We start from the raw sequence: 17,285 nt of genomic DNA on the forward strand, positions 1-17,285 counted from the left end.
CCAAATGTTGCATAAACAAAGTCACCTGATCTTAATATGAATTAAGTGAGGGTAGTTCCAGAGCACACATCCTCTTTGTTGTCATGCTTGGATAGGATTGCCTTAGCAAAAAATATAATCCAATATAGTTTAAAGGCCTTTCATTAAAACACTGATGAATAAACAACCTAACTACGTAAGCATTAATAATGTGATCACATTTTCCAGGTCAAACAATTCAAATGTGACCTTATCAATTATTTCCGATATGTAGGCCAATTATTTTCTGCAAACGTCACATGCTGAGAATATATTTCTCAAGCCAAAACACACATTTGATCTTTAGTGGCCTACTTATAAAAGTTTACGATTGATGTCCCGCTTTGCAAAAAGACGAGACTTAAGTGGTTGATGTTGCTATTTAAGTGACATTTATGTCCACATCCTGCGGGCAACCATAACTTCATTATGGCCCTTGACGGAAACAAGATTGACCTATTGCAATCAGTGACGAAGTGCAGTTCACTTGTATTTAACTCTTTACTTTCAATATTTATGCAATCAATTTTAAGTATTTGTTGTTAAAAATTCATTTCAATTGAATCATTTTAATAGTTTATCTCTCTCTCTATAAAGTATACACACTAATACCTTTCTAAATGTGAAATAAGTACACTAATTAGTACTGCTTCATGCAATTTAAAAAATATATATATATATTTTTGCTGTTGCTCATTTTTGGGGAAGGCGCACAGAAATGAATAGAAATTCCATTCATTCCTATTAGGGAAAATGATTTGAGATATGGACCACAAGACAAGTAATAGGAATTTAGAAAAAAAAAATCCTCCATGTCTACCGCACGCCACAATATTGCGACTGCTTCAATATTTTCTATCATGCGCTCATCCTCCGAGTGATGTCAGCATACAAGGAGGAGTCTTGTGAAGTCTCACATGGTGCATTGGGCCCACATCAGTTCTCTCCAAGTCCAGTATTCCATCATCCTGTTGGTCCCGGTGCTTTCTGCAAAGAAGCTCTCTTGTTAGGTGGGACAGGCGCCTTCAGCGTGCCCAAGGCAAAAAACATGATTTGGGAAAAGTACATGTTCTGGATGTTGGTGTTTGTCAGCTTGCATTCATAAAGAAGTCGAAGACATTCACTTTTCGCCTGGATTGGTTGCGACTGGTATGTCCAATAGATTTCATTTTCCTCCACATGATACTAATGTTCCGGGGAAGAATGTGTATATTATTGTGTTGTCAAGATGTAACCCAACGTAAGCGCTTTTCAAATGTAATTTCATCACCAATCAAGTCTAACTTTAAAATTCCACCAATGTTATTTGGTATTGGTATTATTTGGTAGGTATTCTTTTTACAACTAGTTCAGCATTGAGCCCTATTTAGGGCTCATCAAGTTTGAAAGAAAAAGTTCCGCTCTTTTCCAGTGATGATAATCTTAGATCAACTTTAATTCTGATTCTTTGTAATCAAGTTTGCTTCCACTTGTGCTATTTTGTTCTGCAATAAGAAAATGTAGCTTGTCTGTGATCAAATTTGCACAAGTAGTAACCGAATGTGTTAGGGTGACCTGGTGGCCAGAAATAAATTCCAGTGTCAGCACCCCAAAGGTTTTCTATTGGTTTGCCCTTTCACTTGTCCACAACCCAATGTAGACTTGCAAGTTAGTCACACCCAAGTCTACTTAACCGTATCTCTCTAAATGTGTTATCTCCTGTTGATCTTTGCCAATAGGAGCTCAAATGATGAGTTATTTTTGGCCATTGCTGAGACGGTATCTGGAACCAATTTGATGGCATCTGCTCCATTCAGGCAAAATAATGTGATATAGAATCAACACTCATCAGAAGAGGGAGCTTTTATATTTTCAGATAAATTCTTCTTGATGTCACTTTCGTGGTCAAAAAGATGTGACAGCACTTTAGGGATAAAGATAATCTTTCCTTCAGTTGAGTGATTGCAGAACGAGAATAAACAGCACCAAGAGAAATGCTTTTGGTCAAGCAATGTTTCAAGTTAGCTTAAGGCCTTAAAGCTTTTTTGAGCATTTTCAAATTGTAGTGACCTTATTATCATCCAAAACAACCACAAGAAATGTGATGGCTGTGTTTGGAATTCACACAAAATCACATTCAAGCTGGTGTTAAATGGCTGTCAGCATATGGTTGCCGCTCTGATCTCGGAAATTTTTCCTGACATTTATTTTGCTTTCTCGCAGAAGCCTGAAGGTATTGTTCTTTCGCAGACCAGTATTTAGAACTGTTCATAATTCCGTCTGCCTTGACTAAAGCTCGGTAGAAAAACATCCCCAAAGCACAATGCTGCCACCACTATGCTCCGCTGCAGGTATGATGTTTTTTAATATTTATTATGAGCCATGTTGTGTGTCTATCCGACCTAGTTTTTGGAATTATAGCCCAAAGGATTAATCTCGGTTATATATATATATAGGACCGTAACAAATTTCTCCCTGACCGTTTTCCTTTACCGTACAATTTGTGTTGCTGTGACCGATGGTCTATTCTCCGCTTTTTGATGAAGGCCTTCATTGTAGTTCCATCGTATATATGAAGTACTGTGTTGATTAAGAGAGATTGACAGGGGCCACCAGCATGCCCCCAAATTGACGTGCCCTGAGTTTGAGCAATCATATTTGACTCTAATAAAGCCCATTTTCTATTTCAGGAGCTATGGAGTTTTCAAACAGATCCCACAACAACTTCTTCATGCACCATGACTACCTTAGCGACTTCCCGGAAGGTAATGAGACCAACTCGACTGGGGCTGAACCCAACTCGCCGGGCTGCTTCCAGCTGCAGATCCCGCAGGAGCTCTTCCTGTCACTGGGCCTCATCAGCCTGGTGGAGAATATCCTCGTCATAGTGGCGATCGTCAAGAACCGAAATCTACACTCGCCCATGTACTACTTCATCTGCTGTCTGGCCGTATCGGACATGCTGGTGAGCGTCAGTAACGTGGTGGAGACCATCGTTATGCTTCTGCACGACCACGGCCTTCTGGACGTGCAACCGGGAATGCTGCGGCACCTGGACAACGTGATCGACGTGATGATCTGCAGCTCGGTGGTGTCGTCGCTATCCTTCCTGAGCACCATCGCGGCCGACCGCTACATCACCATCTTCTACGCACTGCGCTACCACAGCATCATGACCACGCAGCGCGCCGTGGGCATCATCGTGGCGGTGTGGCTGGCCAGCCTCACCTCCAGCATCTTCTTCATCGTCTACCACACGGACAATGCAGTCATCGTGTGCCTGGTGACCTTCTTCTGCTCCAGCCTGGTCTTCAACGCTGTGCTCTACCTGCACATGTTCCTGCTGGCGCGCATACACTCGCGCAGCATCACCGTCAACTTCAACAATAAGCGACGCCCGTCCACCAGCACGAAAGGCGCCATCACGCTCACCATCCTTCTGGGCGTCTTTATCGTGTGCTGGGGACCCTTCTTCCTGCACCTCATTCTCATCCTTACCTGCCCCACCAACCCCTTCTGTAACTGCTTTTTCCGGAACTTTAATCTGTTCCTTATCCTGATCATCTGTAATTCACTCATAGACCCGCTCATCTATGCCTACAGAAGCCAAGAGCTGCGCAAAACTCTTCGGGAGCTGCTCCTGTGCAGCTGGTTCTTCAGTGTTTGACACTGAAGGAAGCATGACACGGCTGCCGTTCCACTGACTGTTACTGTTCAGTCCAGTTCGGAATGGGAAAGCTCGATCTGGCTGGTGTTGCTGATGAGTGCCCATCTTTGCCACATCATTTTCATTGAAGAAATAAATAAAGCTGTGACTTTGACATCAACCTCAATTGCACCAATGCCACACAAAAACTGAACTCATTCTGTATTTTATCTTTAAGTCACAAAAGTCAAATTATTATTATTATTGACGTATTATTGGGGCAATTGACTTGAACTTGCTAGTGAGTTCAACAAACAAGGACCCTCCACTGTGTACAATGAACTTTGCCTTACTACACTGTATATTTTCATCTATTGTATTGTCAACATGGAAGTGATAATTATTTGTTAACCATTCAATTACAATGCCTTGTAATATGACTACTATTATTAAGAACCAGTTCAATGCCTCCCTTTTACAAAACTACCATTGGCTTGTTCAGGGATATTTTCTGTCTCCCCAAATACATTTATGTGGAACCAATTGGCATTAAATGCTCCTTGAAGTCAACCTTAACTGTTGTGCTTGGTCTTGATAACAGAGTTCTCTTTTTTCTCTTTGTGTTTGTTGTAGCAACCGATACTCATTCACGACGGTTCCAAAGTGATGCCCGTGAAGAACCGAGCCTGTTACGCCCGGATATCTATTAAGCGCATGTCTGTGTGGCTTTGAAAGCCATTTCCACGCACATGTTCAGCCGCTGTGACTGGCAACACATGACTCGGACCTTTCATCATTGTCGGGTGGAATGTCCCCAGTTTCACTGCTCATAAAAGGATTGAAATGAAAGATTTAACTGAAATTAATTTCAATTATGATGCATATATTGTATTGTATTGCCTGATAGTCATTTATTGAATGTATACAATTGGGCTTTATTGTATGTGCTGCCGTTTGGCAAGCGGCTAACAACTGTCGACAGTGTTTTAGATCTTATTACTCCCTTAAAAGTAGTAACATCACGTTGCTCTAGTCCTCGCTCCTATGCAGCTATGTTCACTTTGCAGGTCGTGTATCTGATTTCATGACATGTGCAAAGGCTGAGAACCAATATAGATGAACTACAATGTAAGTGTTTCATAAATGGGGCACTTTTAGGCTGACAAGATTTTGTTCCGCGAAGTTGGAATTATTAAGTCGAATGACTTTTATTTAGCTGAGGAGCACTGGTAAACCAAGCATTTTGCTTAAATTGACAAATTAGCCAAAATTCAGACATAGACTTCATATTGATGTTAGGTTCTCCTGTGTAGATTGTAAATATTTACATGTTGTCTTCTTTGTCTCAAATAAAGAGGCTATATCATAACAATTCCCTTGTGTGTAATTTCTTAAAGTGAAGTGTTCAAACAAACGCAAAAGCAGGCAATTCATTTCAGTAAAATGATGCCCCCAAGAATTCAGCTTGAGGCTATTATTCATACAGACAAAGCTGATTTAGAAAGAAAGTCTAATTGTCAATGAAAAGGTATTTCAAGTTTCATTGCAGAACCAGACAAGATAATATTTGTGTTTAAAAACAAACTTGTCCACATTTTCACAAAGCTAGAAAACACTAAAATGCAAAATTTGGGGTTTTGTGAGTAATTAATAACATGCGAGTATTATAGAACTATTGAACTAAACTTTTACCTTCATTTAAATTCAACCTAGTGGTAATTCTAACTTTTCCTTCAAAGGGGAAGGAAAGTTGTGACTGCACAGTCAGTTCTTTTCTTCTCCGTTGTCCACAAAATCCTGCCGACTTGATCGCAAACAACATCGGCAAAACCTGGTCACCTAAACTAATCCCATTGATGTAGCGACGTGAATTTCCTAAGTAACCCCTTACTTTTGTATTTCCAATGATTTCCAAACTATTTTGAAAATTATTTCTTGATAAAAAAATAATCAAATATATAAATTCTTTATGTTGATTTTATTAACATGGAGTGCTACAAAATGAATTGTAAAGTACAAAAACAAAACACCGTCAAATATTTGCAGTTACAACAGATGCACTTGCATGTTCCTTAACAGCTGGTTCCTTGGCTTCTCTCCTCAAACTAATGAACAACACACACACAACACATGTGCAATGTTTTTTGTGTAACATAAAAACTACAAGAAAAAAAAAAGTTAATCAGAGCAGCGAGTTAATAGAGAAATATAATAATAGACACAAACTGCAGTTAAATGTGTCTGGCAGTTGTCAATTTTGGAGAGAAAACTTTTTTTACAAGGCAGTTGTTTCCTTTACGATGGACGACTATAGGGTAAATATAGCATTGACCAACTTTTGTGCTTTTTTTAAAATTGTTATATAGTACGTATTGTCAAATCGAGTGCCACCTTTCGTATCATATGAAAATTGTGTATCAGGTCACTTCCTCGTCTCAAAGTCTTAAGAGCAGCACATAAAACAGGCTTTTGTTCAATTGGTGTTGCCAGCAGCGTGTGAAGAAAGGTCTGATTGAGTTATTCTAACCACGACTGTGCTTTTATAAGCACTTCCACCCTAGTCATGCGGTATGTGCCTGAAGCCGCTTGTTTATTTCCATTGAACCATTTTTGTAGCAACTATAACAGATTGGCATAGTCCTCAGTCCATGTTGCTGTCACAGGGAGAACTAGGAAGCCCTTTGGGCATCTTTGGGAAAGTTGTGCTAAAATGGAATCACTTTCAGACATTTCTTGGGACATTCGGGGCTGCTCGTAGGCAAATATCTTCTGAAGTACTCAAATTGTTTATTATGAATGGATTCTTTTGTTCAGACAATATAAATTTAAATTGTTACCTGCTGAACAGATTCGACTGATACTCCAGTCTTCAGATGACGGCGTATCAGTCGAAAGTGTCAGCGGGTAAGAACTTCAATTTTTATCGTCTGAACAAAATAATCTCTTTATATTATTACGAAGACATTATGAATCTCATTGATATAATACAAATTGTTTATTGTATGGAATCTGCTGTGTATAGTTTGTGTGCCCCCATGTGCAGTGTTGGCCCTGAACATAATAACTGGTTAAAAAACTAAAACCTCAGAAACTTGTTCTTCTGCTTTTTAGGTCATACTATAAATTTTCAGTTGCCTGTACTGATAAGAAATAAATATGCAGATGACAGGAATTAGTTCTGCTTTTACTACAAAGGTGTGATGAATATTTTGTTATTTCTTTTAGAGGACCACGACCTGTCTTATCTGATAGAGGCGTCATTGATGTATTAAGCAAGAAAAGTGAAGTGAAAAGGTTTTAATTAAACCCATGACCAAGTGGTGTTGCTCTGCTGGTTGTAAATAGCTGCATTAAAAGGAAGGGAATTTCCAGTAGACGTAATAAGATTTATATTTCTGAGAGTATCAATGAAAAATATAAATGACAAAATCTCCTACTTTAATAATCACACCTATAGGTTTTAATTTTGCTAATTCAAAATGCAAACAAAATCATTTTACTGAATGGATCAAATATTCTGACGATCAAAAACACAAAATTAACAAAATACACGGATGGATGAATATCTGAAATCGTCTTAACGCAACTCAGACTAAAGGAGTAACATGTTGAGCGGATGAGCGGCAATGTCTTGTTCATTAGTAGCACAAAGCGGCTCTGTTCACAGCAAAGAAAATTAAAACTATCCAAATAATAAACTCTGTCAAGCTTGGTAGATCAAGGCTACTTACCGCAGAGAACAAAACAGAGTTATTCATGTTCATCCTCCAGGGTCAAACCCCAGAGGGTGTATACAAATAACATATAAAACAAAAGCTTAGTGTAATGCAAGCGGATAAGACAAAGTGTGATAAAGTCATTCAAATACTCATGTTATCCAAGAATTAAGATCAAATGTAGCTCTTTGGGGCCTAACTGACTAATTTCCCAACGATAGAATACTATACAATGTCTTTTCGTATAGCGGTTGAGCATCTATCACATCCATCAATGACATTTCTAAAGTGCTTGTCCCACAAACAGCCTTCCTCTTTGATTTTTTTCTGCCATGTTCAAATCTGAATTGCAATTATTATGAGAACTCCCTCACAAATCTCAGCGAAGGGCATCTCTTTATCTGTAAAGATAAGAAAAGGAAACATCAAATTATGACTTTTAATAACATGCTGTCAAAATGACCACAAATTTGAATGCAATTTTGTTGATGATCACATTTTTCTGGAAAACCCCGATATTATTATTTTACCTCTTGAGAAAAACACAGAAAAATGTGCACGTTTTGAGTTCCAAGCATGTTCACTAAACAAATGCGTGTATATAACATCCTCTTAGTATGATGACGTGCACTTCTACACCACTGCAAACTTCAACCATGGTAACATAGGAACATATGGTAATGTCACAGGAACATGACAAAAGAGCACTACAGCAGTCATCCAAAGAACAGAGATTCGACTGAGTGACTAATGTCAAAGTTTGGAACTCATTTTTCCCTAAATACTTCATAATAGCTGGGAAAATCTCACAGTGTTTTAATGCATTAGCTCCCCAATTAAAGCGCGTTTCAGTCGATTAGGGTGTGGAGCAGTGTGGTCGGTGCTTGACTGAGGTACTTAAATTTGGTTTCTGTCTGTGGGGAAAACTAAACGTGATTTGTAGTCATGGCTTTATGGTGTCAGCAGTTGGACACATGCTTGGGAGCAAAAAAATAGCGTTGTGTAACTCTCAGATGCACTCATTTTTAACAAAGCATCATTTCATTGGCGAGAGCACAATGCCCATTCATACAAATTCATACCTTTCGTGCGACTCTGGCTTATCACTAAGATCACATAAGGACCTTTATTTTGACTTGATTAAAAGTTGAATCACTTATTTTACATCTAGGCCGCAGGGGTGTCAAACTTATTTTTGTCGCGGGCTGCATCATAGTCATAGTTTCCTTCAAAGGGCCATTAAAATTGTCAACCCAAATCAATGTATCAACGTCTCACATTGTATAGTATAGGCTCCACATAAATAAAATAATGTGGCAATTTGGCAAGCATGCTTTGTTCTGAAAATATCAACCGGAAATCAATCGCTTTTAAATGGTCACTGATTTGACAAGTGTGCTTTGTTCTGAAAATATCAACCGGAAATCAATTGCTTTTAAATGGTCACTGATCAGATTGATGTGTTGTTGATGACGAGAGGAACAAGGCACGGGCACAAGTACTCACCACACGCGTGGAACATTAAACACAATTAAGAGTTGCCGATTCAATGACAAGTAAGATGAAAAGAAACTTAACTAATATTAGATCATTGCGTCTCGTTCAATTTGCTCACAGTCTGGCGTCAAAACATGACTGTTAGCTATGTAGCTTTAGCTTGTTGACATGCAATGTTGTTGGGCCATTTCTCACTTGAATGATCTCCTTCATTGACTTACTAAATGATTCGACACTGCTGCGGGTTTTCCGGACATGCACAATAACGTCACGTTTATTGCATTTGATGAAGATCGTGATCATTATTTCCTGTTTTTTGTTTTGTTTTGCAGCTGCAGCTTTCTTAGTGCTGATGGTTGCTTGACAATTGCATGTATTGTTTTTATGATACGAGCACACTGATGTCAAAGCTGTATCAAAATATCTGGCTTGGCAAGATAATGCACGGTTTTGATTGCCGCCTTCAAGGTATTAATTCAACAAGGTTTGTTATTGTAATACTAAGCGTCACTGTACGTCATACTACTTTCACATATGTAGCAAAAGGAGGTAAGAGGAACATTACTTGCAAGTTGCAATGATGCAGCACTCCCATTCCAGCAATTCCAAATGTACTCAATTGGATTTGGATCAAACGACAGTCTGGAACACATATAAAAACACATATAATGTGAGTTTATGAGCCGGCCAGTACAATTGAACATGATCACTATGCACCTCTCGACTTTTGCATGATTGTGAAGTAATACATTGTGGGTGTGCCATACATTATGTAGACCACCAATCTTGATCGTAGAAACGACTCCGATATCCTTTTTAAGCTCGTTACATGTATGCACAAAAATGCACATGTAGTAAACAATATAATTCATTTTACGTGTGTGTTACGTGAGATAAATTGGAGCAAGCTAAATTATAAAGGTTGCTCCGGTTTATCGCAGAAGTCCTAGTTTCGTAAAACAGTCGGATTTTCCTATTTTTGGTTTGGACTAGTGGATCTCTTTTTAAACAAATCACCTCCTATCAAATTCTTAGCTTTCCAGGTATCACTATCATCACTAATATAGTTGTCTCCCCCCCAAAAGAGACAGACGTTTTATTTCTTTTTTAAAAAAGTACATTATTGCAAGCCAATGTAACCTTACATAGTTTTAACATCACCTCTGCCCTCAAATATGGGAAAAAACTCGCTTCACAATAGTCAAATCAATTAAAGTTTATTGCTAAATAATTATTATACTTAGTGTTTGAAAAAAAATCAGATGAATAGCAATTCATTATCAGAAAGTTAAATACTACTGAACTGTTATTAAAAATGTAATTAAAATGTTTACGTGACTGCAACATTAAATATGTTTCAAACATTTCATTCAGTGAAATCTCATGTACCTAAATCACCTTCACCACTGCTGTTGCACCCAAGTAGTGCACTCTATTGTGTGTCAGTTTCTTCTAGATGCAATTAACAGTTACATTACCAGTTAATTATCTGTTCCACTGAATTGACAAAATTCCATTGGTAAACCTCACCAAGATAATTTCACATTAAAACTTATCTGGTGGGGACCTCTGAGTCTGTATTGTGATCAAAATGTACAAATCATTTACAAAATGTTTACTTTATGCTTCTTCAATTAACTAAAGCATAACAGAAGAAACCGCTGACATGTAATATGATGCTATAATGTCCATTGCGTTCTGTCCTGTCGCACTCAGATGTAGCCGATGAAATGGAGTATGATGAGAGGCTAGCACAGTTCCGCCAAACCCGCCTTAATCCCTTCGATCGCGGAGAGGAAGAGGATGGTACCGAAAGGGGCAGGACGTCCCCACAGCAGGGTAGGTAATATTTACCACGACACACTATTGACGGGTGGATTATGATTTCAAGGTCACAGTTCATTTATTTACACCAGAGTAAGTCAAAATAAAGTAAATTCATTTGTTCTTGATTTATAAGCCTAACATGAGGAGTTAACAAGGAAATTACCAATTGATTGACGGTTTGTTATATTGCGTGGCTCTAGTTTATCGACACTCGCTTCTCCAAAAGTATTGGAACAGCAAGGTTTATTGTTCCAATCCTTTTGCTCACTTGAAAAGTGGATGGCTTCGAAAACAAGGTGGCCTGTCCTAAGTGGTTTACCGCATTGACATGAAAAAGAAAAGCTGCAATTACAAACTCATATTCATCTTTTGCTACAAAACCCAAACATCTTAGTATACAATTAAAACATAGCAATTGACCTTGCCGTTCCAATTATTTTGGAGGTATGCTGAAAAAGTTGGTTTTTAAAAACAGTGTAAGAAATTAAGAAAAGTGCCAGCATGAATCATTTCAGTAGAGTGAAACCGCTGTAAACAAACTAAAACCAAATCTGCTCCAGGCTCAATCGTTGTGGATCTTAAAATCGTCACCATCTGTTACGATAAACAGAACAAAAATGATTTGGATTATGGTCTGTATTAAATAATGAATGACAAGCTGATGATTTCACCAAGGACGGTTGTAGTCATTTTAAATTATTTAATTACTGTTAGTCTTCTGCATTTGATTTATCCCAGAGACTCAAATGTAGAATGAATTGTGGCAATATAGTTTTGTGTTGGAATAAAGATTGTAGAAAAACAGGATTTTTATTTTATTTTTTAACATTTTTCTTGAATTATGTTGATTTTCGTTTTATCAATCAAGGAAATTCACCGAATGCCCATCCCTTCTCTGGAGTGGAAATATTGTACATATTAGCCGGACCTTCTGGACATAAATTCTTTCCAAACGAAAGGGGAAGTTCACAAAGCGAAAACAGATCAAAAATACTGACATGATTTCATGCAACCGGCAATTATACTGCAGAAGAGAAAACTGCTAGTTTAGCCAGTCGGACAGTCAGCTCATTCATTATACTGATAGTTCGACATGCTTCGCTTTGGAGGGAAAACAAAATCACGTGGTGGTTTGTAAAAACTAAATAAATCATTTTAGATTCATCATTCTATCAGGGATTTTGCGAAGGCATTTGCTTACCCAGGCACAAGTTCAAACGAAATCAGTTGGACAATCTTTTCCCAAAAGGTCGACTATGTTGAGCCTACTATGTTGAATCCTGATAAATTATAGTTGCTTTTCTAATCTGTAATGTTATATCATCCCCCCGCCGTTGTAGTTCCTTTAGTTCCAGTCCTGTCCATTACTATGGTACGAGTGCTCCAATTTATGTTTTTTCGAGATAGCATCAGTATGGCTCACAAGAAAGTGAAGCGTGCATGTTATTATGCTATTAAGAAAAACGAAACAGTGCTACTGTTTCGACGGCAGCCATCCGCTAAGCTTTTGCTAGTGTAGACTGATCATGTGTTTCAATAATAATTGCCTTTGAGAATAGGTTGAGCATACACACTCAAATTCTAATAAATGTTGTATTAGTGTAAGAAAAGAATACAAAGCAATTAAATGAAAAGCAATGTACCTGCTATACGTATTTTATTCCTACCTATAATTTAGCACTCGACCCACCAGTTGAGAAGAACTGTTCTAAAAACGCGAGGATATATTATCCCGTTACTTTTAGGTACATCTTCATTTCAGTATTAAACATTTCCAGGAGCTTACAGCCAAAGGTGAACACCGGCGAAGAATGTACAATGTAAGCTGTTTTGTAACAACTTGTGACTATGCTGCTCTAAAAGTCACAAAGGGATGAAAGCTCAAAGTTCATACAAGAAGCGCTTTTAATCACATCGCACTTGGGTATTCTTCTGTTTGTCTTAGAATAATAACGAGGCGAGACAGTACATGAGAATGTACTTTAGTGACAAGTCATGTGTTTAAAAATAAAAATTTTTTGCTTTCCTTTTGCAGAAGCCAGACAGGAGCTGTTTTCTGGGACCAGAATCCAAAGTTCAGACGGAACCATGGATCTTGGTCTAGCTGAAGACCATTTCTCAAGACCCGTGGTAAGCAAGCAGTACTTTTTATTGGTATTGTATGTTATTCATACAAATGTAGCTGGTGTAGTTCGTAGTTATTAGTAGTACTCGCCATGTTTCCTCCGCTTTATCACATAGTTGAACGAGCATTAACGGTAGCCACTGATTTCCTCACTGCAGTCAGATGACTGTCGGAAGTCGTCACATGACACGCGGTTTGGGGAGGCCTGCTCTAGAAATGTATCTTCAATCAAGCTTGTGTTCTTTTAAATTAAATTACTAATCTGTTAGTCATTTTACCCAGCTATTTTGCTTTTACTTCTCTAACTCGTGTTTCTAAATGCTTTTTAAATATACTTTTATGTGACGCCCACAGTGTATGAAATGCACTGTATAAATAAAGCGGCCTTGGCATACAATATATTCAAATTTGACTATTCGTTGGCCGCAGGGTTCATTTGTGGCCTCCGACATAGAGCAACTGAAACTAGCCATCGAGGAGTGCAAGAAGTTGATCTTGGAGCTGCCGGAGCACTCGGAGAGACAAAAGGACACGGTGGTGAAACTCATCCATCTTCGCCTCAAACTCCAGGAGCTGAAGGTTGGTTCTTTTCAATATCAAACATCCCGAATAAGTCAAGTTGAACAATCGGATGGCTGGCTGTGTGACATATTGATCGTGTTCAGATGTTTCAGCCTAAAAAAAGAGCACAGTGAACTTAGAAACATGGAAATGGTACAGTAAAGTATCCACGTGAACGTGTGCTATTATTAACAAATACTGTTAAAACACTCATACGTCAACACGTCGACTATTAAAAGCACATGCATGGATCAACAAAACACACACTGCAATTTTCTATAAATGCTATGCTTGCAATTTTTGTGTTTGTCTCCAAATAAGGGTATCAAATATCGTTCTCCGACAGGATCCTGATGAGGATGAGCCTAATCTGAGAATGGTTCTTGAGCACAGATTCTCCAAGGAAAAGAGCAAGAGTGTCAAACATACTTGTGACAAATGTAGTACCATTATCTGGGGTCTCATCCAGACATGGTACACCTGCACAGGTGATGCACAAAATCCACTGCACAGATATGTGTCGAATTATACCAGCCACTTTATTAGGTACGCCTGCAATCTAATGAGGCTCTTACCAAATGACGAAAAAAGCCAATCAGAATTTTGGTTTTCACTTTTGGAAACTGTAATGTATGCAAATTGAGCTCATAGAGTTCCTCAATTCCCCAGTGAATAATTCATAAATCCATCCATTATCTGCACCGCTTGTCCTCGCAAAGGTCGCGCGTTGGAGCCTATGCCAGCTGTCTTCGGGCTGCAGGCATGGTACACTCTGAACCTTTGCAGTAGGTTAATAGCTTCATTCTGATCCAAAGTAGGCTTTGTTCCACTTTGGCTGCAGTTTGTATCCCCTTATAGTTTGTTAAGATGTTGATTCCTGCATTTCCAAGAGGTATTTCCAATGTTCTCCCTCACATGCGTTTTCAGTTTCTTTCAAATGAATTACACCCAAAAATGCGACTTACACTTAGGAGCAACATTTGTATCTTGCCGACTTGTGAAGGTGGACCTAATGTTTTGGTTGGTGATTGTTATTATCGCACATATGCCAGCTTTAAATCATTTATTACTCTTTATTGTTTTCTTCTATTTAGATGTTGACACACACACACGCACACACACACACACACACACACACGGTTGTGTTCCATTTGTAAGCGTCAGCTAAGTGCAGCAATTATCTTTTCATATGAATCATTGTCTTCTTCAGGTTGCTATTACCGCTGCCACAGTAAGTGTATGAACCTGATCACCAAGCCCTGTGTGAGGTCAAAGGTCAGCCATCAGTCAGAGTACGAGCTCAGCATCTGCCCAGAGATCGGACTAGACCGCCAAGACTATCGTTGTGCGGAATGCCGTTCACCCATCTCACTGAGTGAGTACGAATGAGCTGAGAGCACAGAACACAGAAAACAATTCACGCCTATGATGCAGCAGTCAACCAATATATTTTATGTTTCTGGAATTTTTCGTGGATGCCAAATCTATTCAGTGGTACTGTATGCACTTTATTTGTAGTTGATACTTTGTTATGCTCATGAAACAGTGTGCCTACAATATGCACTGTGCGGAATTTTAATGTATTGTTAATCTGATAGGGGGCGTACCAAGTGAAGCCAGACAATGTGACTACACGGGCCAGTATTTCTGCAGTGCGTGTCACTGGAACGACACGGCCATCATCCCAGCACGAGTCATCCACAACTGGGAGTTTGAACCACGCAAGGTACCCTCAAAATACTTTTTGATGCTGTGTGTGTGTGGTGTGCTGTGCTGTATCTTTCATGCTAATCATTCATTCCTCTGTTCTTCATGCAGGTTTGTCGGTCCTCACTGCGCTACCTGGCCCTGATGATGCCACGGCCCGTGCTGAAGCTGAAAGAAATCAACCCATTGCTTTTTAACTTTGTTGAGGAACTGGTTGAGATCAGAGTAAGTTGCCAGGCAAAGAAGGCTTTGAGCCCTAGACCATTGTGGATACGTTTAAGTGTTTTTTAAAATACAACCTCAGTTAATGTGTTTTCACCACCACAATGCAGTCAATTATACTTTTGCTGGCCCACACATTTTTGAGGAGGCCTGTTGAAACATTTTATCTCTCTGGTCTCTAAAAAGAGGACTAAGTTTGTGATTGTGTTAACAGAAACTTCGCCAGGATATTCTACTGATGAAGCCTTATTTTATTACCTGCAAGGAGGCCATGGAGGCACGACTTTTACTCCAGGTCGGCATGTACAGTGTCATATCCGTTTTTACTTTGACCTACATAAGTCTTCAAGTGTCACACCTCATAGCACATCTTGTACTGTACAGCAGCACTACCTAGTGGGGAAAAGAGTTTAGTCCGTCCCTCCCTCCCTATATCCTCCTCCTCCTAAGATGGATTTGCTTTGTGTTTCGGGTTCTAGCTTCAAGACCGCCAGCACTTTGTGGAGAACGATGACATGTACTCCCTGCAGGATTTGATTGACATTTCCAGCGGGCGACTGAGCTGCTCCCTCACCGAAGTCCACACCACATTCGCAAAACACATCAAGCTGGACTGTGACGTGAGAGCTCATAAAAAGCACAAACAACACTTTTCACAATACTATCGCTCTCTTTGAATCACATTTTATTCAACAGTAATATTAATTGCACCTGTAAAGCGAGTTATCCTCAGTTTTGATTGACATTCTTAGAGAATTTGATGCATTTGTTGTACTTAAATTCAGTTTGTGCAGGTTCCTAAAGAAGTAGCCTGTTGAGTGCACTGTATACGCCATCCTGAAGAATTTTCTTTTTTGTGCGCATGCAGCGTTGCCAGGCAAAAGGCTTTGTGTGTGAGCTGTGTAAGGAGGGAGACATCCTCTTTCCTTTTGACAGTCACACCTCCGTGTGCCATGACTGCTCGGCCGTCTTCCACAGGTCCGTCATCAACTGTCAGAAAATTTGAATTAAAAAAAGAAATAAAAAATAACCGATGATTTTCTCTCTTTAGGGATTGTTACTATGACAACTCGACAACGTGTCCACGGTGTGCCCGGATGACCGAGCGTAAACAGGATGAAGACACAAAAGATGCATGAAGGAATTTGAGATTACACTGCGGAAAAAAAGGTTGTCAACAAAAAGGAAACCTGGTACAGTAGCAACCAATAGATTGTCGCCTATTGCCGTTATGGTCTTGATCCTCTTGCACGTTACACGCAGGAGTTAAAAGCCTCAATATTATGTAACGACTGCGCCATTTACTGAAATGTAAAGATGAAGATGCTACATATCCACTGCTGGTCCAACTACTTGTATTTAACATGAAGAAAAATGAGTTGTAATGTCTGTCATTCCTTAATGTATAACTGGAAATATAATTCAATGTGCTTGTTTTTGTAAGGATACATGCAAATCTGCGTTAGCATTTATTCCAAATGATAAATTAATTCCATGGAAGTGTATCAAACCCAGTAGATGTGAATACTTGTGCACATTATGTGCCCATGAGATTGTCAGGTTCCAAGGAGCTGTTAACCAAACGTCAGAATACATTTGGCAATATGTTAATAGTTTTTATCATAATATAGCTACAGCACATTTTAGGATGTCAGAAGACACCTTTAATGTCTAAATGTTGACCTAAAATATTTGTTTTAAAATAATGACTCGTTGCTGTGTTATTTTTCAGCATGATGCACTGTTTATTGTTTTTCCTCAAATCAATTGACATCAGTGGTGTCAGAGTGATTTCTATTCTGTTGTAAAAAACATGTTGAGTGATGCATGAATAAAATACTGTAATATTTTAAGGCATCAATTAAGTCATTGCCTTTCCCGTCATGCTAGAGAAGGTCTTACCAATGCTGCTTGTGTTAAAAAAAAAGACAATCACTTAAACATAGTTAGTTCCTTGACACCAAGGTGCCATCAGATTGTGTTATAA

The 17,285-nt window shown here is 38.9% G+C and overlaps 2 protein-coding genes across 5 annotated transcripts; both read left to right on the forward strand.

Moving 5' to 3' along the window:
* The first annotated feature begins 107 nt into the window (after window positions 1-107).
* Window positions 108-5,000, forward strand: mc1r (melanocortin 1 receptor). Of its 2 annotated transcripts, XM_061276709.1 has the most exons (3): window positions 108-1,167; window positions 2,221-2,348; window positions 2,688-5,000. In XM_061276709.1, the coding sequence occupies exons 2-3, from the start codon at window positions 2,321-2,323 to the stop codon at window positions 3,662-3,664; spliced, it is 1,005 nt and encodes a 334-aa protein (XP_061132693.1). In that variant the 5' UTR covers window positions 108-1,167; window positions 2,221-2,320; the 3' UTR covers window positions 3,665-5,000. The 2 variants fall into 2 exon arrangements, with proteins under 2 accessions (XP_061132693.1, XP_061132694.1); XM_061276710.1 differs by lacking the exon at window positions 2,221-2,348.
* A 3,791-nt stretch (window positions 5,001-8,791) lies between these two features.
* Window positions 8,792-17,151, forward strand: def8 (differentially expressed in FDCP 8 homolog). Of its 3 annotated transcripts, XM_061277212.1 has the most exons (13): window positions 8,807-8,915; window positions 9,189-9,324; window positions 10,573-10,695; window positions 12,719-12,813; window positions 13,238-13,387; window positions 13,716-13,857; window positions 14,580-14,744; window positions 14,968-15,095; window positions 15,188-15,301; window positions 15,513-15,593; window positions 15,778-15,918; window positions 16,167-16,276; window positions 16,350-17,151. In XM_061277212.1, exons 2-13 carry the CDS (start codon window positions 9,228-9,230, stop codon window positions 16,435-16,437), a joined length of 1,434 nt encoding a protein of 477 aa, XP_061133196.1. In that variant the 5' UTR covers window positions 8,807-8,915; window positions 9,189-9,227; the 3' UTR covers window positions 16,438-17,151. The 3 variants fall into 3 exon arrangements, with proteins under 3 accessions (XP_061133197.1, XP_061133196.1, XP_061133198.1); XM_061277213.1 differs by lacking the exon at window positions 9,189-9,324 and having other exon boundaries at window positions 8,792-8,915; XM_061277214.1 differs by lacking the exon at window positions 9,189-9,324 and having other exon boundaries at window positions 8,901-8,915; window positions 10,573-10,699.
* Window positions 17,152-17,285: the final 134 nt, after the last annotated feature.

Source organism: Syngnathus typhle, linkage group LG4, assembly GCF_033458585.1.
Source record: "Syngnathus typhle isolate RoL2023-S1 ecotype Sweden linkage group LG4, RoL_Styp_1.0, whole genome shotgun sequence".
Taxonomy (NCBI): Eukaryota; Metazoa; Chordata; class Actinopteri; order Syngnathiformes; family Syngnathidae; genus Syngnathus; species Syngnathus typhle.

What these genes read in the sequence shown, in the direction of transcription:
- def8 (XM_061277212.1), top strand. Translation starts at nt 9,228, where the DNA reads ATGTATTGTTTTTATGATACGAGCACACTGATGTCAAAGCTGTATCAA. An exon ending in GGGAGTTTGAACCACGCAAG is followed by an intron (nt 15,096 to 15,187) that starts GTACCCTCAAAA and finishes TTCTTCATGCAG; the next exon opens with GTTTGTCGGTCCTCACTGCG. An exon ending in AGGCACGACTTTTACTCCAG is followed by an intron (nt 15,594 to 15,777) that starts GTCGGCATGTAC and finishes TTCGGGTTCTAG; the next exon opens with CTTCAAGACCGCCAGCACTT.
- mc1r (XM_061276709.1), top strand. Translation starts at nt 2,321, where the DNA reads ATGCTGCCACCACTATGCTCCGCTGCAG. An exon ending in ACCACTATGCTCCGCTGCAG is followed by an intron (nt 2,349 to 2,687) that starts GTATGATGTTTT and finishes TTTCTATTTCAG; the next exon opens with GAGCTATGGAGTTTTCAAAC.